Source organism: Podarcis muralis, chromosome 7 (genome assembly GCF_964188315.1).
Source record: "Podarcis muralis chromosome 7, rPodMur119.hap1.1, whole genome shotgun sequence".
NCBI lineage: Eukaryota > Metazoa > Chordata > Lepidosauria > Squamata > Lacertidae > Podarcis > Podarcis muralis.
This window is the reverse complement of record NC_135661.1, coordinates 91,439,059-91,463,218: the sequence shown is the minus strand read 5'-3', so window position 1 is coordinate 91,463,218 and position 24,160 is coordinate 91,439,059. Positions and strand designations below refer to the sequence as shown.

Sequence of the window (24,160 nt, the reverse complement as noted above, 5' to 3'; positions counted from 1 at the left end):
TTTATAACAGAAGCGTAGCGTATGTTGCGTGTGTGTGTGTGTGGAGTTTGTACAAACTGAATGATGGGGGGGGGGGGGGTTCCTGCAACAGGTTCATTCTGATACAGTCATACCTCAATTTATCTCCGCTTCATGTTATGTTCTTTCAGGATAAGTCCTGTGGCGACCCAGAAGGACTGGAAAGCGTTTCGCCGCTTGCACATGCACAGAAGCACAAAATGATGTCACACGCATGCACAGAAGCACCAGATCACAACCCGTGTGTGCGCAGATGCGCCGCTGTGGGTTGCGCTCTTTTCATGTTGTGAAGGGGCCTCCAGAACGGATCCCGTTCACAACCAGAGATACCACTGTACTGATGTCTTTTTCTGTCTGCTGGCTCTCCGCCAGCAGCACATGGGCTCAGTCCTCATATGGGATAAACTCTCTTCTGTAACTACAAGTTTAAGCCTTCAGGGATCCAGCTGTGAACTGGATGTGAGTAAACCTCCAATTATTTATAAAGAAGATTGTTGTGTCTTTATTCTGTTTAGGAGGAATAACAGGGGAAATTACTAGGAATAACCCAATCTGGACAAAGCCAGACTGGATTGCTTAAGCAAAGAGATTCAAATGAATCTACCAACTAGCTTCCTGCTATATATTGGGGAATGTCGCCCTGCCTCTGACTCACAAACATGAGCGAGGAAGGATAATATTTAATCAATATATCCTCTCCTACTAGCCACAACATTCCCACAACCAGGGCCACATTTAGGTTTGATGCGGCCCTCAGCTCCTGAAGGTAATGGTTCCCTTTATATGTCCAGCTGTCCTTTGTCAGCAACAAATGGTTGCTGTTTTTTGCGTGATGAATATACAGTGGTACCTCGGGTTAAGAACTTAGTTTGTTCCAGAGGTCTGTTCTTAACCTGAAACTGTTCTTAACCTGAGACACCACTTTAGCTAATGAGGCCTCCTGCTCACTTCCATACATCACCACTGGGAAAACCAGAGCTTTGACTATACGGACCTTTGTTGGGAAGGTGATGTCTCTGTTTTTGAAGATGCTGTCTAGGTTTGTCACTGCCATCTGCGGACACTCCTGCAGGAGGGCTTTCCGCGGATTCCCCAAAAGGGAAATGCAGGCGATTCTCCCCAGTTGGCCTTTTGGGCACCCGAAAACAGGCTTCGGTTGTCCGGGCTGCCTGCCAGGCTCCTTGCCCGCCCCGTCGCATCTCTCCTCCCCTCTCTTTGGTTTGAGCCTCAGGCGCGGTCAAAGGGGGCTCCCTTGGGCAGAAGCCTCTCTACTCAAGCCCCCCCCTGCACGCGCCCCCAGTCTAGCCGTGGGGCTTCACGTGCACAGCGCCCGTCTGAACCGAGCAGAGCCCGCGAGCGAAGCATCCACGAATTCTCCAAAGGAGCCCGGTAGCTGCCCGTGCGCGCATCCCTCTAAAGGGCTTCTAGATCTATAGGCTACGGGAAGCGGGCATGACGCGCGCCGGGAGCGTCGGCGGCCCGTCCCGCGCATGCTCGCCCGCCACGAGCGACTGCGCATGCTCAGCCGCCAGCTTGCCTTCCTCGACGTGCCGAGGCAAGGGAGACGCGTGTAAAGAGAACGTGGGAATTCGCGGATGCGGGCAGGACGGGGGGGGGGAAGCGTCCGGGGAAGGGTCTCCAGTCGGTGGGTGGCCAGAGGGGAGGGGAGAGGGAGGAGTCGGGAGTTTTCCCGGCTGCGTGTCCGTCGGTTCTCACGAGCCCGCCGCTTCCAGGCAGCCCTGTTTAGGGAAGCTTTTAATCTCTGGTGAATTTTTGTATTTTAATATTTTGCTGGAAGCCGCCCAGAGTGGCTGGGGAGACCCATAAATAATAATATATTAGAAAATATTAAACTAAGTTTGTTGGCCTCTAAGGTGCTACTGGACAATTTTTTAATTTTTTAAAATATATTTTGACTGCATTCAGACCAACACGGCTACCTACCTGAGTAGGTCTACCTCTCTTAAATCAGAACCAGTGAAGGCGGTGAAGGCCCTGTGTGAGTGCCTGGAGGCGGTTGGAGGATGGATGGCGGCTAACGGATTGAGGTTGAATCCTGACAAGACAGAAGGACTGTTTTTGGGGGACAGGGGGCGGGCGGGTGAGGGGGACTCCCTGGTGCGCAGCCTGGGAGTCATTTTGGACTCACAGCTGTCCATGGAGGTGCAGGTCAAATCTGTGTCCAGGGCAGCTGTCTACCAGCTCCACCTGGTACGCAGGATGAGACCCTACCTGCCTGCGGACTGTCTCGCCAGAGTGGTGCATGCTCTGGTTATCTCCCGCTTGGACTACTGCAATGCGCTCTACGTGGGGCTCCCTTTAAAGGTGACCCAGAAACTACAACTAATCCAGAATGCGCCAAGCTAGACTGGTGACTGGGAGCGGCCGCCGAGACCATATAACACTGGTCCTGAGAGATCTGCATTGGCTCCCAGTACGTTTCCGAGCACAATTCAAAGTGTTGGTGCTGACCTTGAAAGCCCTAAACGGCCTCGGTCCATTATACCTGAAGGAGCGTCTCCACCCCCATCGTCCATCCCGGACACTGAGATCCAGCGCCGAGGGCCTTCTGGCGGTTCCCTCATTGCGAGAAGGGAGGTTACAGGGAACCAGGGAGAGGGCCTTCTCGGTAGTGGCACCCACCCTGTGGAACACCCTCCCATCAGATGTAAATAAGCAGCTATCTTCTCTTTAAAAGACATCTGAAGGCAGCCCTGTATATGGAAGTTTTTAATGACTGATATTTTAATGTATTTTTAATCTTTTGTTGGAAGCCGCCCAGAGTGGCTGGGGAAACTCAGCCAGATGGGCGGGGTATGAATAATAAATTATTATTATTAATAATAAATTTTATCATTTTTATTATTTAGGTTTATCCTCCCAGGTGCCTGCGAGAAGAGATCCAGGATGTCGTCGGAGCCCCCCGAGGGGCCCTGGGGCTGCCCGGCCCTCCGCGCCCGCTTGGAGGAGCTATACCTGCCCCGCACGAGCGCCAATGAGCACGCCCAGTTCTGGACCTTCTTTGAGCGGCTGCGGCGGCGCTTCCCCGGTGCGAAGGAGCCTCAGGAAGGAGCCCCCCCGGCTGAGCCCGGCCCCGGGGCGACGACGACGGGGCCCCCACGACCCTACGACCCCCGGCTGCGCGCCAACCTGCGGGCGCCGCGTCGGGAGGTGTCTGGCGTGGCCCCCGAGCGCCTGCGGGAGTTCCGCGCGGCCCTGGCGCACTTCTGGGACTTTGGCCAGAAGCAGAGCTTCTCCCGGCTGGCGCGGCTGCAGCGGGAGCGTGCCGCCCTGCCCATTGCGCGCTACCGGGAGCGGCTGCTGGCGGCGGTGGCGAGTGGGCAGGTGGTGGTGGTGGCCGGGGACACGGGCTGCGGCAAGTCCACCCAGGTGCCCCAGTACCTGCTGGCTGCCGGCTACAGCCACGTGGCCTGCACCCAGCCCCGGCGCCTGGCCTGCGTGGCACTGGCCCAGAGGGTGGCCTACGAGAGCCTCCAGCAGTACGGAGATCAGGTGAGCCGGGGGCTCCTCAGCCTAGGGGGCATCTTTCATTTTTAAAATGGATGGATCTTGTTTGTGATGGTCCAGCTGGCTCATTTGGGATCTGTTTTCTTGTTTAGGGTTTTTTCCTTTTTGATCCTCCCTTCCTAGCCTCCTATCACCCCTGGGGGCCACGAGGGGAACTATCGGTGCTCTGTTTTCCAAAATTCTTAGTAGCTCTATGCTTTCGTTTTGGAATAGATTTCTTGCTCTAAAAATAAAATTCACCAGGTTATGATCTAGAAACGTGACTCCACCCACAGCAGCTTCTCATTACGGCCTTTATTAAAGCAAAACAGCGTCTGAAGGACTTAGAGCAACAGAACAATCTGGCCATTATAAAGAAACTCTGTCCTTGGTATGCCTTTTGCCCCCCCTCTCAGTTTGATTCCCTGGCACCATATTTGTATAAATTAACTATCCCAAAATACAGACGTGCCTTCGCACTGGCCAGACTGGATGTGATGCCCTCTGCTGTACTTGAGGGCAGATACCAAAAGATTCCAACCGGGAAACGACTCTGCCCCTGTGGAGATGGGAGTCTGGAAACAGTGGCTCATGTTCTCCTGTCCTGCCCCCTTTATAAAGATCTGAGGAACGAGATCATCACCCCACTCCTGCTCAGCATCCCAGGCCGCCCATCTGAGGCCACGTTGTTCTTTCTTTTATCAGATCAAAATGATCGGACAACAGCAAAGGTTGCTGGGTTTATCGAGGGTGCAATGAGATTAAGGGCCACTATCTGAACGATAATCTTGGCCATTGGATTGCCCTTTTCACCCATTGCTGTCTTTTTTATTTGTATATATTTTATTTGTATATATTGCTTGTTTTATGTTGCTGTGGCCGTTGGCTAATGCGAATAAAGTTTACCTTATCCTGAGCATAGGCAGAGCGCCTTTTCCTCTACTGCATGGCGTCCAGGGGGTTTCAGGTGGGCTCTTGGAAGAGGGATGGAGGTGAACAGGAAGATTTAAAGGAACTATTAGAAATGACTCTCAAAAGCAGTAGAGATATGAGATGATCAAAGCCCCCCCCCCCCTGAACCTGAAGCATGGGAAGTCCCAATAAAAAAATTATAATTTGGCAGAATATTTGGATTATTTGATATGCATATGTATAATTTGGAATATTTAACATGATTTGATTGGATTGTTAAAATGGAAAAGTTAATAAAAATGATTTATAAAAAAAAGGAAGAGGGCTGGAGCTGGGGAGCATGAGGGCCCAGGAGCATGTGCAGAGTGCCTGCTGTCAGAGGCACCAATGCTTCCAGATTGGTGAGGACAGGGGACTGGGTGAGGTGGGCATTGGCCTAATCCAGCCCTGCTTATGGGCTGACGAGGTTGTTGAAACTGCTTTGCCTGTGGAGCTGGTGAGTCCCTGGAGGGTCTTGTGTGCCCCTAGACAAGCCCCTCCCTCCCTCCCTCCCTCCCTCTGGCCTTCCTGGGTGCTGACCCCCTCTCTCTCTCCCCCCCCCCCCCGCAGGTTGGCTACCAGATCCGCTTTGAGAGCACTCGCTCGCCGGCCACGCGGATCGTCTTCCTGACGGAGGGGCTCCTCCTGCGCCAGGCCCAGCGCGACCCCTCCCTGCCCGGCTACCGGGTGCTGATTGCGGACGAGGTCCACGAGCGCCACCTGCACAGCGACTTCCTCCTGGGCGTCCTGCGCAGGATCCTGCCCGCCCGCCCCGACCTCAAGCTGGTGCTCATGTCGGCCACCATCAACATCCGCCTCTTCGCGGACTACTTTGGGGGGGCCCCCGTGGTGCAGGTCCCCGGCCGGCTCTTCCCCATCACGGTGAGGGGGAGCCCGGATGGGACTGGGGGGTGGGGAGGTTGCGGCTGCTTCTGCGGGGGGGGCGGGCGCGGATCTGTGGCTCATTTGCCTCAGTATCCCTGAAGGGCAGCGGGGTCCAGCTCCGAGGGCCTTCTCGGTGGTGGCGCCCTCCCATCAGATGTCAAGGAAATAAGCAACTATCTGACTTTTAGAAGACATCTGAAGGCAGCCCTGTTTAGGGAAGTTTTTAAAGTTTGATGTATTTTATCGTGTTTTTAATATTCTATTGTGAGCCACCCAGACTGGCTGGGGAAACCCAGCCAGATGGGCGGGGTATAAATATTATTATTATTACAGTCATACCTTGGGTTACAGATGCTTCAGGTTGTGCGATTTTGGGTTGCACAGCGTGCCAAACCCGGAAGTACCGGAACAGGTTACTTCGGGTTTTGGCGCTCGCATATTTGCAGAAGCACTAAATTGCGCTTTGCGCATGCGCAGAAGTGCCGAATCGCGACCTGCGCGTGCGCAGACGTGGTGCTGCGGGTTGCGAACGTGCCTCCCGCATGGATCACGTTCACAACCTGAGCGTCCACTGTATGATGATGATGATGATGATGATGATGTCTGGGGACTAGGGGCTCTGAACAGGCCCTGCCCCCCCATTGGACGTAAACCTCTTTTGGGGGGTTTCCTTGCATGAGACTCTGGAATTCGGGGAGTGATGGGACAGCAAAGGAAGGCAGGAAAAGGCTGTGCAAGGAGAATGTATGGGCCTATTTTCACTCCAGTTTCTTATAAGGCCATGCGTTGCCAGGGGGTTGGGCTAGATGACCTTTGGTTCCCTTCCAATTGCACAATTCTCAGTTATTCATGTGTGTTGGGGTGTGTGTGAGTTTTGCTCTCTCCTCGAACCCTCGCCCTTTGACTGCCCCTTCCACAACTTCCTAATTTGTGCCCTATCTCCGGAAACAGCCCTTGTGTTTCCCCAGCTTCACTTCTGTAACATTGAGGGCTAGAAACTTGCGGTGTGCGGCAGTGGTTGTGTTTTGGTTAAGAGCGCCGGAGGCCTGGGCTCAGATCCACCCATTTGGGCATGCTGCCTCTGCAGGGTTGTTATTGTGGTGGGGATTCCACGAGGAGGGGAGCGTGACCCCCCCTTGAGCCTCTTTGGAGATGGGCTACGAAGGGAAGAAATGGCTGCCTGGCAGGGGAAGGGCCAGGCAGGGCCATCCCAGGCCGGCAGCATCTCACGGCTTGCCTCCTCTCTCCTCCCCCTTGCACAGGTCCTGTATGAGCCCCTCCGCCCCGAGGAGGGCGCTAGCGGGCGCAAGGAGAGGCTGGACCCCCGCCCCTTCCTGCAGGTGATGCAGTCCATCGACCACAAGTACCCCCCCGAGGAGAGGGGCGACCTACTGGTCTTCCTCAGTGGGGTGGCCGAGATCGGGGCTGTCGTGGAGGCGGCGCAGACCTACGCCACCCACACCCAGCGCTGGGTGGTTCTTCCTCTCCACAGCACCCTGTCCGTGGCCGAGCAGGACAAGGTGGGTGGGGCCGGGGCTTCTTTTTTTGGGGGTCTGCCCCTCCCAGCCTCCCAGAAAGAGGCTCCCTTGGCGCACGTGGGTCGTTCCCCGTGGGCCCTGGAGATGCAGGACGCCCTCTTGCCTTGCAGGTATTCGACTTGCCCCCCCCAGGAGTCCGGAAGTGCATCGTTTCCACCAACATCGCTGAGACCTCAGTGACCATCGACGGTGTCCGGTTCGTCGTGGACTCGGGTAAGGGGCGGCCACTTCTGCCCCGAGCTCTGGGGGGCAGCCGGTTTGAATGAATGAACGAATCTTTATTTGCATCAGCAATAATGCAACAATACAGTATACAAAGAATGGAAATAAAAAGTCAATTATATAAAATACATTTTGGGGTTTTGAGTCCATAGTCAAATACCATATTTTTCGCTCTATAAGACACACTTTTCCCCCTTCTAAAAAGTAAGGGGAAACGTGTGTGCGTCTTATGGAGCGAATGCAGGCTGCGCAGCTATCCCAGAAGCCAGAACAGGTTGAAGTTAAATCCTTTGCAGACAGAGGTCCTGTGGCTGGGTCAGGACAATATGGGATGGGGGGGGCAACTCCCATCTCTTGCGGGGGTGCAATCAGTGCCAGCACCGTCCGTTAAGAGTTTGGGTGTAATCTTCGACACCTCCCTCTCCATGGAGGCGCAGATTGCAGCTACAACAAAGGCAGCATTTTTATCTCCGCCAAGCTAAGCAGTTGGCTCCTTATCTCTCCCGCCCTGACCTAGCCACTGTGATCCATGCGACGGTCACCTCCAGGCTTGACTACTGTAATTCGCTCTACGCGGGGCTGCCCTTGAAGCTGACCCAGAAACTCCAGCGGGTTCAGACTGCTGCGGCGAGACTCCTTATGGGGTCCTCGCTGTGAGATCACATTCACCAGCTGCATTGGCTCCAGGTGGAGTACAGGGTCAGGTTTAAGGTGCTGGTTTTAACCTTTAAAGCCCTATACGGCCTAGGACCCTCGTACCTACAGGACCGCCTCTCCTGGTATGCCCCACAGAGGACCTTAAGGTCCACAAATGACAACATTTTGGAGGTCCCAGGTTGCAAGGTGGTTAGATTGGTCTCCACTAGGGCCAGGGCCTTTTCAGTACTGGCCCCGACTTGGTGGAATGCTCTGCCACAAGAGACTAGGGCCCTGCGGGACTTGACATCTTTCTGCAGGGCCTGCAAGACAGAGCTGTTCCACCAGGCCTTTGGCCAAGGCACAGTCTGACCCCCTCCTTTGGCAATCCTCACAGAACTCTAGCCCAATAGTTGCCATTAATCTGATTTGAGCTGATTTTATAATGAAATGATTTTAGAATGTTGTATTATTTTAGTTGTTAGCTGCTCTGAGCCCGGCTTCAGCTGGGGAGGGCGGGATATAAATAAATAAATTATTATTATTATTATTATTATTATTATTATTATTATTAAAATCTGAGCACCCCTTGATTGTAGCAAAGCTGTTTGCAAAAAGATAAAATAATAAATTTTCAGGAAAAATTCACACTGGCTTAGCGCATACAGAAAGTACTGGAACGGGTTAAAATGCACATCAGCTTCCTATTATTAAATAGGCTGGCAGGTCAACTGCCCCCTGGTTAATGCGACTTATGGGGCAAGGGCCCCCCTCTTCCTGGTCTCTCTCTGGCAGGGAAGGTGAAGGAGCTGAGCTACGACCCCAAGGCCAAGCTGCAGCGGCTGCAGGAGTTCTGGATCAGCCGCGCCAGCGCCGAGCAGCGCAAGGGCCGGGCAGGCCGGACGGGGCCGGGCGTCTGCTTCCGCCTCTACGCCGAGTCCGACTACGACGCCTTCGCCCCCTACCCCGTGCCAGAGATCCAGCGGGTGGCGCTTGACGCCCTTGTTCTGCAGGTGGGTAGAGGCAGGGGGCACCAACCCCTTCGCTCCGGGGGGCTGGGACCCACTTTCTGTTAAAATCTTTTTTAAAATTAAATTTCACGTTACAGATTTAAATTAACAACACCAGTTAGGATTCTACTCTCCTCTATGCTTCGATGCTTACCATTCTCCATCTTATTTTTCTCAAATAATCCATTTTTTCCTTCATTTTTAGTGCCTTACAAGCGTTACTCAAATCCTGCCAAAGTTTCCAGTTTTAAATGGGCAGCTGCCTGTCAGGGATTCCTGCATTGTGAGGGGGTGGACTAGAGGACCCTCTGGGGTCCCTCCCGCCTCTACAATTCTGCAACCTCAAAAGAGGGACCCCTTCACTGGAGGGCTTTTGAGCAGAGGTCGGGCGGTCGTCGATTCTTTAGCTGAGATTCCGGCAGTATTTTGGGGTTGGACTAGAAGACCTTCAGCGGTCCCTTCCATCTCTTCAATTCTTTGATTTCAGTGATGGCATTTTTGGGTGAAATGGCTGTTCTGACCAGGGCTGGATTGAGGTTTGATGCGGCCCTCAGCTCCTGAAGGCAACGGGGCCCTTGATATGTCCAACTGACCTTTGTCGACAGCAAATCATCACTGTTTTTCTGTTGAATATATGCTAGATTGCAATTGATGGACCTCATAGGTATCTCAAGCCATTTGCCCATGTTGCCCTGCAACCTGTCCATGCAGAATGTCAGCACCCTATATATAGAAAGGAGCAAACCAGGAATATTTGAGGGAGCAGGCTAGCAGGCGGGGGCCAGGACTTACATCCTAGGAGCCTACACAACACACAGTTGCTGTATGTAGGTTTTATTTGATTTGTTTTTTATACGATAATGTTTATTGTCATTGTCCCATACAGAACAACAAAATTGAAAAAATTTACATCAGACATTCAGAAACCAACAAGCCTGCTATCCCAGCCTGATTAACCCCCTAAAAACTCTGATACCCCATAATTAAATACAATATACTCCCATAGAGACTACCTTAAAGGTAAAGGTAAAGGGACCCCTGACCGTTAGGTCCAGTCGTAGCCGACACTGGGGTTGTGGTGCTCATCTCGCTTTATTGGCCGAGGAAGCTGGCGTACAGCTTCTGGGTCATGTGGCCAGCAGGACTAAGCCGCTTCTGGCGAACCAGAGCAGCGCACGGTAACGCCGTTTACCTTCCCGCCAGAGCGGTACCTATTTATCTACTTGCACTTTGACGCGCTTTTGAACTGCTAGGTTGGCAGGAGCTGGGACCGAGCAACGGGAGCTCACCCCATCATGGGGATTCGAACCACCGACCTTCTGATCGGCAAGTCCTAGGCTCTGTGGTTTAACCCACAGCGCCACCCGCGTCCCAGAGACTACCTTACACTGTGTTTAAAACCAAAATCGCATTTGGATTTTAAAACCAAAATCGCATATTATCTTATATTTTGGAAAAGTACATCCAGTTTTTTCCCCTTAAATTTTTTTGGGGGCCCCCCAGAGAGTGAGGCCCTAAGCTAGAGCTTGTTGAGCTGATACCTAAATCTGGCCATGGGTCTGACCCATAGCGAGTGGGAAGGCAGGCGACATTCCCCATAGCTGGTAGAGCATGAGACTTCATCTCAGGGTCGTGGGTTCGAGTCTCCCGTCAGGTGGCAGATTGCAGCGGGTTGGGCTGGATGACCCTCGGGGGGCCCCCCAGCTCAACAATTCTGTGATTCTTTGTCGGAAAGGAGGGGCTGCATCCTGCTGCTGGGGGGGGGGGAGGGATTTGGCATTGGGGGACGGTGGAAGAAGCCTCCCTCCTGGGCTCTGTTGCCCCCCCAGATGAAGAGCATGGGGCTGGGCGACCCCCGCGCCTTCCCCTTCCTGGAGGCCCCCCCGCCAGCCAGCCTGGAGACGGCCATCCGCTACCTGAAGCAGCAGGGGGCCCTGGACCCAGAGGAGAACCTCACGCCCATCGGGAGCCTGCTGGCCCAGCTGCCGGTCGACGTGGTGATTGGTGAGTCCGGGAAGGGGGGCCCCGCGTGGACTGGGGGGGGGGCGTCTGTGCCAGTCACCCACGGGAGCCTCTGCTGGATTAGCAGCTCTTTTGATTTTGCTTTGGGTTTATGTGCTGTGGCGTTTCGGAGTGAGCATGTGCAGAGTGCCTTGGGGAGACTGCCCCGGGGGGGGGCTGAGAGTGGGGGCATCTCTCCCCCTCCCCATGCCAGGAATCTTATTCTGGGTGAGAGCCGGTGGAGTGGTTAGAGGGTTAGGCGGAGATCAGGGGGGACCAGAGTTCGATTCCTCCGACTCAGCCATGAACTTCTTATTTGATTTGATTTGATTTATTATACAACATTTAAAATACACTTAAACAATACAATATATGCAAAACATACATTACATACATTACCGTAATACATACCTAACGTAGACACACCTTACACATTTGACTTCCCACTCTTTGCAATGTGATATTTTACCACTTATTGTCCTATACACATTTCATTTTAATTCTTCTTCTTTTACAAATCTTTTTTCCCCCTAACCAGATTTTGCTATGCATTTTCTCTATTTTCTAGATTCATTCTATATCTGTCGGGAGATTTGCCTTATCCGTATAATTTTTAAGATATTCCTTAAATATTATGTTATGTTATGTTATGTTGTTATGTTATGTTATGTTATGTTATGTTATGTTATGTTATGTTATGATGTTATGTTATGTTATATTATTATATTATATTATATTATATTATTATACTTTTCAAGTTTATACATTTCCCTAATTTTACACATTTCCCTAATTATTGGCCCTGAGTTTCTTGCTGCCTCTCAGCCTGGCTTTCCTTGCAGGGCTGTTCTTGTGGGGATTAAGTGAGGAGTGTGGGAGGAGGCGCTTCCTGGGGGGGGGGGCGAAGGGGCTCTTGCTCTCTGGCTGAGGCTGCCCCCCTCCCCGTTTCTCCGCAGGGAAGATGCTGGTTCTGGGGACCCTCTTTGGCCTGGCGGCCCCCACCCTCTCGGTCGCGGCTGCGCTCAGCGTCCCCTCCCCCTTCCTGCGCAGCAGCAGCGGGCGCAGCGACCCAGACTGCGCCACGGCCCGCCGGCCCCTGGAGAGCCCCCTGGGAGACCCCCTGACGCTGCTCAACGTCTTTGACGCCTGGGTGCAGGTGGGTGAGGAACGCTCGGTCTCGGCCTGATCTGGGAAGAGCTTTTCTTCTGGTGGAGCCTCCAGCTCCAGAGACAGTCTATTTGGCGTCCTGGGTTTTTTTTGGGGGGGGCATTTGGCCAAGGGGAGAAGAGGATTCTGGAGTGGATGGGCCCCTTGGGCCTGATCCAGAGGGTCTCTTCCTGGGTTTTTGTTTTGTGTAATTTTTACTAAATTTTCTATTTTGCATTTCAGAATATTCGATTAAGTAACCTTAAAATATCAATGACTTCCCTTCTTCACTTTCCATGGTTCATTTGGCATATCATAAATCCCTGCATATTTTACATAAGCTAAAACCATTCAGTGTTCCATTATTACATCCATCAAAACTTATTTACGCTGCTGAATTTATCTTAATGCTGCCCACATTTGCAAACATACATAATCCCCCCCCATATATTCAACAAACATTTTCCAATCTTCTTTAAACGTATGTTCTTCTTGCTCCCTTATTCTATATGTCAAATCTGCATATTCTGCCCACTTAAGTTACCAATCCTCTTTAGTCGGGACCTTGCTCGTTTTCCATTTCTTCGGCTAACGAAACATGGACCGCAGTAGCGGCATACATAAATAACCTTTTTTGACACCTGGGAATTTCAGTCTGAATTATCCCCAACGAAAAGGACCGGGGCTCTTCCTCAGTTTCTCCCTTCTGGCCTCTGTCCCCGCTTTCGTCTGTCTCGGTCCGTCCTGACGGAGTCGAATCTCCTTCTTGTCCGGCAGGAGAAATCGGAGAATCGGAGCGGATCCCGCCGTTGGTGCCGCCGACGGGGCCTGGAGGAGCACCGGCTCTACGAAGCCGCCAACTTGCGGCGTCAGTTCCAGGTGGGTGTGAATCTGGGAGAGGGGAGGACAAGGGGTTGGTCTACGTGGCCCCTGGGGTGCCCCTTCCCAGCGCATAATCCCTCTGTGTCCAGGGAAGCTGTCCGCCAACTTCATCTGGTGCGCAGGATGAGACCCTCCCTGCCCGCAGACTGTCTCGCCAGAGTGGTGCATGCTCTGCACCAGGAGTCGGCAAAGTTTTTGTGGCTTCGGCCACTTCACGGTCCCACATATGCTGCGGTGGGCTGGAGTGTGCACATGCATGCGCAAACGCTATTTCCGGTGCAGAGGAGGCGTGCGCTGGCCAGTGTCACGGAAGGCGGTCCCCGCTCTGCTCTGCGACCGAGTGGGCAGGTGGCAGGGTCCATGGCACTAAATGGCCTCGGCGCAGTATACCTGAAGGAGCGTCTCCAACCCCATCATTCTACCCGGACACTGAGCTCCAGCTCTGAGGACCTTCTGGTGGTTCCCTCACTGCGAGAAGCCAAGTTACAGGGAATCAGGCAGAGGGCCTTCTCAGTAGTGGCACCCACCCTGTGGAACGCCCTCCCACCAGATGTCAAGGAAATAAATCTGACTTTTAGTAAAGGTAAAGGGACCCCTGACCGTTGGGTTCAGTCGCAGACGACTCTGGAGTTGTGGTGCTCATCTCGCTTTATTGGCGGAGGGAGCCGGCGTACAGCTTCCGGGTCATGTGGCCAGCATGACTAAGCCGCTTCTGGCGAACCAGAGCAGCGCATGGAAACGCTGTTTACCTTCCCTCTGGAGTGGTACCTATTCATCTACTTGCACTTTGACGTGCTTTTGAACTGCTAGGTGGGCAGGAGCAGGGACCGAGCAACGGGAGCTCACCCCGTCATTGCGGGGATTCGAACCGCTGACCTTCTGATCGGCAAGCCCAAGAGGCTCAGTAGTTTAACCCACAGCGCCACCCGTGTCTCCAAATCTTACTTTTAGAAGCCCCTAAATAATAATAATAATAATAATAATAATAATAATAATAATAATAATAATAATTGTTGAATAGTGGGTAGACATGGCAGACGACACAGCGATTTCTCCAAAGCAGCTCTTTATTTTGTAAGCTGGAACAGAAACTGAACAGCAAACAGCTCAGCCGGCCTGCTTTTATAGGCAGCTGGCTGTCAACATTGTAGCAACAACAACCCAGGGTTTCCTGCCTAAAATAACTGACGTGGACCTGAGTGAAAACTATCTACAGTATCCCCCTGCTGGCCCAGAGTGAGAACTTCAGTACATAACAATAATAGTAATAATTGTTATTCTCTGCCAGGAGCTTCTGCGGGACCACCGGCTGCTGGAGCCCCCCGCCCGGCCCAGTGACACCCACGCCCGCCAGAGCCGCCACCGCAAGCGCCGTGAGCTGCAGCGGATCAAGAGGGAGCACGATCGGGGGGAGGGGCGGCGGAGGAAGGTGCTGCGTCTGGAGGAGGAGGGGGGCAGCTCTTCCTCGGGCGGGGAAGGGGACCCCCAGCGCGGCGTCGACATCCAGGTGAGGGGGTCCGGAGGGGTCCCTTCCCCTTGGGGGCCCGGCAGCCGGGCTCTTCCTCTGTTCCCATGGAGCCTCCCAGCGTAGCGTTCCCAAAGCAGGGAAGGATTGGACTCTGATTAACAGAATACACACCAGGCTTGACCAGCAAGACTCTGGGAGGGGTGTGTATAATAATAATTCTCTCCACCCCTCGGCCCAGGTCGTTTTATTCACAAAAGAACTTTTGACACAGTGTTCGTAAGAACCAATCAGATTTCCTCTGAGCATTTCAAAAATCCCACGTGGGACAAAGTCAGATCAGGAGAAATCCTGTTAACTACAAAGACTGCTCTGAGCGTGCAGACATATCCGAGAGTAAATAAAACAGGACTAGAGGAGGAATGCATTCAGCAAACCCGGAGGTCTTAAACAGCAATAAACAGGAGAGGAAGGATGGATAGAATTGACCATCTCTTTGTGAACTCTCTTCCTGGCCCTAAGATCTCGCTCAAGATTAAGAAACTACATCAAAGTAACCTATTCACGTTATGGCCTGGGATGCCTGGTGCAGCAACTGGCCTGTGTCCCAGAAGGCTTATACGTGCTTCTCAGACATAGAGAAATGGCAGAGATGGAGAGGCTGGTGGGATTTGATCAGAAATTATTGCCAATGAATCAACCCCAGTCAACGCCATGCTTTCATCGCAGACACAACGGCTTGATGCATAGTTTACCGTATTTTTCTATCCATAAGACGCATCTGACTGTAAGACTCACCTAGTTTTTAGAGAAGGAAAACAAGAAAAAAAAATATTCTGAACAAAACAGTGAATGTATGATTTTTGTGGTTCATGCTGTGGCCACAGACATGTGAATTGACAGTGTGTTTGGGGTAGCCCAATGCAAAAATCCTGAGGATCCATGTGCTTTTACCTCCCTGCTCCCAGGCAGCCTCCTTTATTGCTGGCCTCCCTTATCTCCCTCCCGATCAGCTGCTTCCTTTCAACACCCCCTTCCCTCTTGTTTGCCTTAGTGTCTTTTCCTCAGTTGGAGCAGTTTTTTGCTCCTCCTTTTCTTCCAATTTCTCTCCTTGTTGCTTTAGTCTTCCTGTCTCCTCTCCTTGCAAGTTTGCTGTCTTTACCTCCCCCCTCCCAGGCAGCCTCCTTTATCGCTAGAGTCCCTTATCTCCCTGCCGATCGCTTGCTGATCAGCTGCTCAGCGGCTTTGTTTCAACACTCACTTCCCTCTTTTAAAAAAAAGAGCATGTTCTGCTTTTCGCCCCTGGGCAATTTGGCTCCAGGGACCACGCATTCGCTCCATAAGACGCACAGACATCTACCCTTTTTAGGAAGAAAAAAGTGCGTCTTATGGAGCAAAAAATACAGTATAATTCCTCATAGTAATCCCATCTGATCACTACATCCCAGTCCAGAGCAGTCTACCTTGGTCCCGAGGTCTGTGGGGATCTCTTCCTGCACATCGGCCCCCCTGATCCTCCTGCTTCTCCCCCCCCAACAGGACGTCAAGTTCCAGCTGCGCCACGACGTGGCCGAGCTGCGGGCGGCCTCTTCCGTGGGGCAGGCCCTGTCGCCCGGCCGGCTGGCCCTCCTGCAGCTGGTCTTGGGGCGCGGCCTCTACCCGCAGCTGGCCGTGCCCGACCCCTTCAACCAGACCCGCAAGGACTCTGACCAGGCGAGTGCCAGGGCCCCTGTGGGTGGGGGGAGCTGGGAGGGGTCTCTGGGCCAGGAGGGGCCTCGGGAAGCAGCCCCCACCCTCAGTCCGCATGTGGGCACCTTGCCCCCTGCCCCACGCTGAGCCCTCCTCCTTTTTGCTCCCCAGATCTTCCACACCAGGGAGAAGGTGGGGGTCGTCCTCCACCCCACCAGCGTCTTTTCTGCCTCCCCAGAGCTGCTGCAGCCGGCACAGGAAAGGGGTCCAGAACGTGGGGGGCAGAGAGGTAAGAGGGTGCCCTCAGCATCTGGGGGCTCTCAGCATCTTTTCCCCTGGGCAAGGGGAGACCCCTGGGGGGCAGAGTGGGGGGGCATGATCCTGTACTGGGTGGGAATGAGCAAACTCAGCCGTGGGGAAAAGTTGGAGCCAGGGCTGCGAGTGCGAGTTTCATTGAAGCGGGAATTGGAGTGGCTGGTCGATTCCTGGAGGTTTTTAGGGGGGGGTGTTCCTTCCAGCTCTGCAGTTTTTAAGCAGAGGCTGGGGGCCCACCTGCCATGGATGCAAAGCAGGGGGTTGAGCTGGATACCCCTTGGGGTCCCTTCCAGCCCCACGGTGATGTTGTTCTGAGCGCCTTCTCTGTCGGACCCATTTAGCTCAGCCTCCAGTCTGGGGGAATGTTGGGGATAGTAGGAGAGGATATATTGATGAATTATTATCCTTCTTCACTCATGCTGGTGAGTCAGTAGCAGAGCACATCCCCCAGTGAATAGCAGGAAGCTAGGTGGTAGATTCATTTGAATCCCTTGAGTTAAGCCAGGCCTAGGCAAACTCGGCCCTCCAGATGTTTTGGGACTACAACTCCCATCATCCCTAGCTAACAGAACCAGTGGTCAGGGATGATGGGAGTTGTAGTCCCAAAACATCTGCAGGGCTGAGTTTGCCTAGGTCTGAGTTACGCAATCCATTCTGGCTTTGTCCAGATTGGGTTTTGTTCCTGTTAAATTTCCTTTCCCTCCCTCCTAACAAGAATAAAGACACAACAATCTTCTTTAAAAGTAATGATAATAAGTTTACTCACATTCAGTTCACAGTTGGTTCCCTAGAGGAAGACTTCAGCTTGTAGTTACAGAAGAGAGTTCATCCCATATGGGGACTGAGCCCATGTGCTGCTGGCCGAGCGAAGAAGAAGGGAAGGTGGCTGTGTGACCAGCCCTTTTATGGGGTCTTCCAGCCCATCTAGTCCAGCACCCCGTTCTCACCATGTGGTCAAAAATACCCACAAGAACCTCGGAAGTGAGATAGACTGCCTCTGGACATGGAAGCTCCATGAGAACGTGAAAGGAGCTTGGTGGGGCAGCGGGTGGGGCAGCCTGTGAACCTCTCCTTCCCTCTTTCCAGGTGACAAGGAGGGCCTGAGCAGCCGCCACCAGATCCTGGCCTTCGTCTCGCTGCTGGAGACAAACAAGCCCTACCTGGTCAACTGCCTCCGCCTGCCAGCTCTTCAGGTGAACGTCCCCCCCCCGAGTGAGGGGGACCCAGGCGTCCTAGCCCTCTCCCCTCCCCTGAAATACCCGGGAGGCTTTTCGGCAGAGCTCTGGCGGTTGTCTGCCGGGGATGCGTCAGCTGCGACTCCTGCCTCGCAGGGGTGGGACTGGATGACCCCATGGTGCCCCCTGCAATCCTGCCTCTCTCCCCCTGCCTCGCAGGCGCTGCTGCTCCTGGCCCGCTCCCTGGACACCAACGGCGACTGCACCCGCCTCGTGGCCGACTCCTGGCTGGAGCTGCGGGTTCCCTCCCCGGATGTGGCCCTCCGCCTGCTGCGTGCGGCCCTCCGCCTCCGGGCTTCCTGGGAGAAGGTCCTGGACCGGCAGCTGGAGAGTCGAGGGGCCCGGGGGGAGGAGGCCCAGGAGGGGCGGCCCAGCGCCCGGCAGGTGCGCCAACTCACCCAGGAGCTGCTGGACTTCCTGAAGGCCAAGGTGCGTTGGCCGGCCCTGCGGGGCGGGCAGAAGCGGGTGGGGGGGCCGGCTGGGCCGGGGGGGGGGGCAGGTCTGTGGATCCTGGCTTCCATGCAGGAGGCCCCAAGTGGCTGGAGAACGCAGGAGGGGAGGGGAGATCCTGATTCCAGGCATCTCCCTAGAGACACCAGGTGCAGCAGCCTCCAGATCCAGAAGCGGAGCCTCCAGATCCAGAAGCGGAGCCTCCAGATCCAGAAGCGGAGGGCCTTCTCGGTGGTGGCGCCCGCCCTGTGGAACGCCCTCCCAGCAGATGCCAAGGAGATAAATCTGACTTTTAGAAGTTTTTAATGACTGATGTTTTAAAGTATTTTTAATCTTTTGGCTTCCCAGCCAGATGGGTGGGGTATAAATAATGAAATGATGATGATGATGATGATGATGATGATGTCACCCGTTCTCTGATTCCCTGGCCAGCGAGAAGTTCCAGGGGCCGGGCGATGGAACATGGATTTCGTCTCCTTTGGAGGAGACAGCACTGGAAATTTAACCCTGCCATTGTTTGATACTTAATTGTATTTTTAATATTTTGTTGGGAGTTGCCCAGAGTGGCTGGGGAAACCCAGCTGGATGGGTGGGAAATAACTAACTAACTAACTAACTAACTAACTAACTAACTAACTAATAATAATGATTCCCCTGCTGCCCCCCCTCCCCCAGGTGCCCTACAGCCTGCGGCGCCTGATGCCCCTGGAGCAGCAGAACCTCTACGTGGGTCCTCAGGCGGCTTCTGCGGGAGGGGAGGTGCCCCCCGGCCTCTTCCAGGGGGTGGAGGTGGCCCCCGACCAGGAGAAGGGCGGCTGCAGAGTGGGCAGCTTCTTGACGTTCAACTGCCTGGCGGTGAGTTCAGGGGAGTGGGGAGGGGGCACCCAGAGGCCACGTAGCCCAACCCTCTGCGGCGCAGGAGCGCTCTTTGTCCTCTGGGGGCGGAGGGGGGGACAGGCGAGGGGGCAGGCCGGAGCCTGGTTGTGGGGCGCGGAGCCTGCCCCTCCCTTGCCTGGGGGTGGGTGCCAACCCCTCTGGGCCCCTCCGTCTCCCGCAGGGCACAGAGGGCGACCTGTACAGCGACTGCCTGCGCAGCTTCTGGACCTGCCCTCGCTGCGGCCTCTACATGCCCTTCACCCCCATGGAGCGCCTGGCTCACGAGGAGACCTGCCAGGCCCCAGGCCAAGAGGGGGAGCAGCCCAGCCAGGAAGGTGAGCCCCGCGGGGGGAGCAGGGGGCGGTTGCTGGGGCATTTCCCCAAAGGGGTTGCAGTTTGGGGGCTTGCAGGGGGGGTCTAACTTTCTGGGGGGCTGGGAGGGACTTTGTTCAATAATAATAATAATAATAATAATAATTTTTTATTTATACCCCACCCTTCCCAGTTCAAAAACCGGGCTCAGGGCGGCTAACAACAAATTTAACAAATTTAACAACAACGTATTTTTCGCTCTATAAGACGCACTTTGTCCCTCCTAAAAAGTAAGGGGAAATGTGTGTGCGTCTTATGGAGCGAATGCAGGCTGCGCAGCTATCCCAGAAGCCAGAACAGCAAGAGGGGTTGCTGCTTTCACTGCACAGCGATCCCTCTTGCTGTTCTGGCTTCTGAGATTCAGAATATTTTTTTTCTTGTTTTCCTCCTCCGGAAACTAGGTGCGTCTTGTGGTCTGGTGCGTCTTAGAGAAAAATACGGTGATTATAAAAGCAGCATAAAAGACAGTATAAAAACATGAATAACAATAACAATAAAAAATCAATTAAAATTCAAAATTCAAAAATCAATTTAGGGGAAATAAGCATTAGATAATCTCCAGGGCTAAGTGGCTAAATTGGTCCTACTTGGGCCAGCGAGGAGGCCAGGGAGAATTAGCTGTGGGGTCTCAGAGCGGGTGATCTTCATAAAAGGGGAGGGAAATAAAAGATCAGGTTCTCTGCGAGGGAAGAGCTCCGGTCCTTCGTCCCGCGATATTTTTCATAGCGCGGTTTGCAGAGAGGGTGAAAGGATCGCCAGAGACGACTCTTGGAAACATTCAAAATCAAGAATAAACCGAAAGCAGATCAGGATGTGCAGCCGCACTTGACACGCCTGCGGAGCCTCGTCTAAGCAAGGAAGTTTGGGGCATTGCTGCGAAAAGGCCTCCCTGATTTCAAGAGGCAGGGAGTTCCGCAGTGCAGCCGCTGCCATGCTCAGTGATGCAGAGCAGGGGATCGTGAGGCACCAGTTGCTGGGCCAATTCCGCGGATCGAAGCGGGTGGAGGGGGGATAAATATCTGGGGGGAGGCGACCTTGCAGGCAAACTGGTCCCAGGTTGTTAAGAGCTTTATATACCAACGGTGCCACCTTGAACCCGAGCTGGGTGGCAAAGGGGCAAGCAGCGCAGATCCACGAAGTGCTGGCAAGGCCTCCCTCCCGTCAGCAATTGCGCTGCAGCATTCTGCACCAGCTGCGGCCTCCAGACCCGGAGCGAGGGAAGCCCCCCGCTGCACGTTTCGGGGCGCTGTGTTTTGTGTGAGTTTTCACAAGGTTCTTGCTCCTCCCCAGAAGAGGAAACGGAGACCCCATCGGCCACCTCTGCCCTGCAGCGCCCCTACCACTGCCCCACCTGCCAGCAGAGCCTCCTCCTCACGCCCACCGAGATCCTGCGCCACCGGAAACAGCACCAGGCGCCCCCCTGAGAACTGCGGCACTGGGGGGGGCTTCTCGAGGTCGGGGGAGCCTGGCGTGGGGGTCACCTTCCTCCTCCCCCTGGTGCTTTCCCCCTGCCCCCTCCTTCCTACTTGAGCTGCCCTGAGCCTGGACTTTTGGGGGGGGGCGTGTCCTGGAAGAGTGTAAATAAAAAGGTGTGGCTTTGATTACAGAGCTGGGCTCTGCCTTGTGGCGTCTAGTGAGGCCACCCTGGAGCAAAGGCCCCTCGATTTCCCCAAATCCAAGAGTCCGTCTGGGTTCAGGAGCAATACGGAAGAGCAACGCTCTTCACCACTTGGGTCTTTCTTCTTCTTATTTTTTTTTAAAAAATTATTCATTTTATGACACAAATAAACAATACAAACAAATTCTTGTCTTGTCCTTATTTTTGCTAAACATTGTTAGGTGAGCTTCCCCAAGTCCCCCCAATCTGATTTTCATTTTACCTCACCTTTAGCAGTTTACATATATCATATTTTTAGGCATTTTTCTATCACCAGTGATTTCCCAGTGAGCCAGTACATAGTAATAATAATAAATTTTATTTATATCCCGCCCTCCCCAGCCGAAGCCGGGCTCAGGGCGGCTAACAACAATAACAGATACATTTATCAGTGAATTGTTGCATTTGTTAATGGGCAGCAGAGGCCCTTTGAATAGAGATTGGGGGGAACGGTGTGATGAAGTATTTTGTGCAGACATTTGCAGGTGTGATTGTGTTGATTTTGGGGTGTGTGTGTGTGTGTGATGTCTACATAAATTCCGTAACACCATCTAGCCCAGCATCCTGTTCTCACAGCAGCTGAACCGTTGCCTGTGAGAAACCAGCAAGAGATACATGCACTCTCCCCTCCTGGCATTCAGAAGCATTGCTGCGCCTCCCCTGTGGAGTGCAGAGGCCAGCCATCGTGGACGGTATCCCCCCATAGCATGAATTCCCTCCTGCATGTATTTCTCCAGTCCTCTTCCAAAGCCACCCAGGTCCAGTGGGAGGGAGTTCCACACCCTTTGAAATGGCCTTTCTCTGAGTTTCTCTGGGGCCCTCGCCTCTCCTGCGGCCACAGCTGAAGCTGTTCCTCAAGGGAGGGTGGGATGTTGGTTGGAGCAGAGCATGTCAGAATGTGATCTTGTGTGCAGGGAAGGAGCTCCCCCCCCCCTTGAGCGTCTCTCCGTTGGCCAGATTACAATGCGCTCCCCCCGCCCTCAATGACCCGTTCAGTGGAAAGAAACTTTGTCCATTTCAGCGTTTCTTCCAAAGCCCCACCGGGAAATATTTTCGGCGGCTGGCAACTTTTGCTGAAGTTCTCTGTTGCCGACATGCCCTGCAAATCCAATTTGGTCCTGGAGGTGGCGCTGCTGCACTGCTAAAGCAAAGCAAACACCCCCCCCCCCCAATCTCTCTCCAAACTCTGAGCATCAGGGGCTCAAAGGTGAGATACGAAATTGGCCCTGGAGGAGCGCTGTGGATTCAGGGAGGTGTCTCCAAAAAGTTTTTACACATCACTTGGGAAGACGGGCGAACGAATATCAGTGTACTGGAAGAAGCAAAGATCACCAGTGTCAAAGCAATGATTCTTCAACATCAACTTTGTTGGACTGGTCATGTTGCAGATGCCTGATTATCATCTTCCAAAGCAACTACAGTCATACCTCGGCTTACAGACGCTTCAGGTTGCACGTTTTCGCACCGCACCTGTTACCGGAAAAATCCGAGGGCTCCCTTGGACAAAACAAAGACACCAACCAGGATAACTTGGAGCAAATCAGCAGCCTGTAGGCTTGGCCTTTATTGAACTGTTGCAACAGGGTGTTCCCCTCACTTTCAGGAGAGAGGAAAGACCCAGAAGAATAGTGTGCAAGGTCTTATAAAAACTTTTGAAATTCCCCTCCTCTAGGTCAAGCCCACGCCCAGAAACATCATGCATATATTACAGAAAGGAGGGGTTGAGGGAGGAGTTGGTGGTAACCTGAGTGTCCTGTCACCTGGCTGGTTCCTCCTTTCCCCCCTCCCCATGAGTCACTTCCAGGAGACAAAGGGGAGTTGGCAGTTTCCTGCCCCCAGATCTGATCATTGTCCTTTGTTCCAGTCCATGCTGAATCCACTCCCATATGCAAGTTCTTTGTGATCTTGATTGTCTTCTGTCTGGGACCATCAGGGTTGGCATAGCAACTGGGCAGGGCTCCTGTGGATGTGCTGGGATGGTGAAGGGATTATGGCTGACCAGAACCAAGCCACCCCCCTTTGATAGTCCTTGTCATATGGAGTAAAATAAAAATGGAACAGTGCAAATCCGATGTATGGTTGATTTTTCTATGAATTTATAACAGAAATGTGGCGTATGTAGTGTGTGTGTGTGTGTGTGTGTGTGTGTGTGTGTGTGAAGTTTGTACAAGCAGAATGATTGGGGTGGGGGGGTTCCTGCTACAGCACCAAACCCGGAATGGGTTAATTCCAGGTTTTGGCGCTCATGCATGCGGAAAGACACTAAATCATGCTTTGCACATGTGCAGAAGCGCTAAATCACAACCCGCATGTGCGCAGACGCGGCACTGCGGGTTGCGAACGCTTGCAAGCCGAGCGTCCATTGTACTCTATTCTGAACTTAAAAATGGAAAGCGCAATGCTGGTGGTCAACAAAAGAGGTTTAAGGACTCTCTCAAGGCAAATCTAAAAATAAATGTTGTATAAACACTGACAACTGGGAAACACTGGCCTGCGAGTGCTCCAGTTGGAGAACAGCCTTGACCAAAGGTGTCCTGGGCTTTGAAGACACTCGAACTCAGGACACAAAGGAGAAACGTGTTAAGAGGAAGGCAGGCTTGGCAAATCCACACCATGATCAACTCCCGCCTGGAAACAAATATCCCCACTGTGGAAGGACGTGTGGATCCAGAATTGGCCTCCACAATCACTTACAGACTCACTGTTAAAACTGTGTTTATGGAAGACATTCTTACTCGGCTACGAGGGATCACCAAAAAAGAAGGAAAGTATTGGAAAGACACAAGATTTACCCACCCTGGAAGAATGGCAGATGAAGGTGATGGACTACATGGAATTGGCGGAAATGACTGGTAGAATCCGAGACCAGGGAGAAGAGTCAGTGGAAGAAGACTGGAAGAAATTTGAAGACTATTTACAGAGATACTGTAAAATTAATGAATGTTAGAATGATGTTGGATTGAAATTAAGTGGTTTCTAGCTGTAATGGTATAAAAGAATATGAAAAAATGGTTTTTTTATAAGTAAAAATTTAATGTTATAACAATTTAAGATTAAAGATCTGGGTAGAATAAAGAGGGAAAGAAACTGCTGAGCTAATAAATTGAACTGGAATACAAAAAAGGGAGGTACGAGGAGGTCCGGGAAACAAGTAAATGAAAAATAATGTGATGAAAGAATTGATTGTTTTTAACTATTTTGATTTTGTATTTTGTATTTTTTCTTTTTCTATTTTGTAATGTAAAAACCCTAATAATTTTTTTATAAAAAACAAAAACAAAAAAGAAGGATTGAGGGACCCTGAG

The 24,160-nt window shown here is 52.8% G+C and overlaps 1 protein-coding gene across 1 annotated transcript; it reads left to right on the top strand.

Moving 5' to 3' along the window:
* Positions 1-1,534: 1,534 nt before the first annotated feature.
* On the top strand, positions 1,535-21,000 carry DHX34 (DExH-box helicase 34). Its single transcript, XM_077932455.1, has 17 exons — positions 1,535-1,588; positions 2,889-3,531; positions 5,047-5,358; positions 6,624-6,881; positions 7,010-7,112; positions 8,553-8,770; positions 10,597-10,771; positions 11,725-11,924; positions 12,692-12,793; positions 14,085-14,303; positions 15,801-15,974; positions 16,122-16,239; positions 17,352-17,458; positions 17,660-17,929; positions 18,626-18,805; positions 19,008-19,161; positions 20,489-21,000. Exons 1-17 carry the CDS (start codon positions 1,536-1,538, stop codon positions 20,620-20,622), a joined length of 3,420 nt encoding a protein of 1,139 aa, XP_077788581.1. The 5' UTR covers position 1,535; the 3' UTR covers positions 20,623-21,000.
* The last annotated feature ends 3,160 nt before the right edge of the window (positions 21,001-24,160 follow it).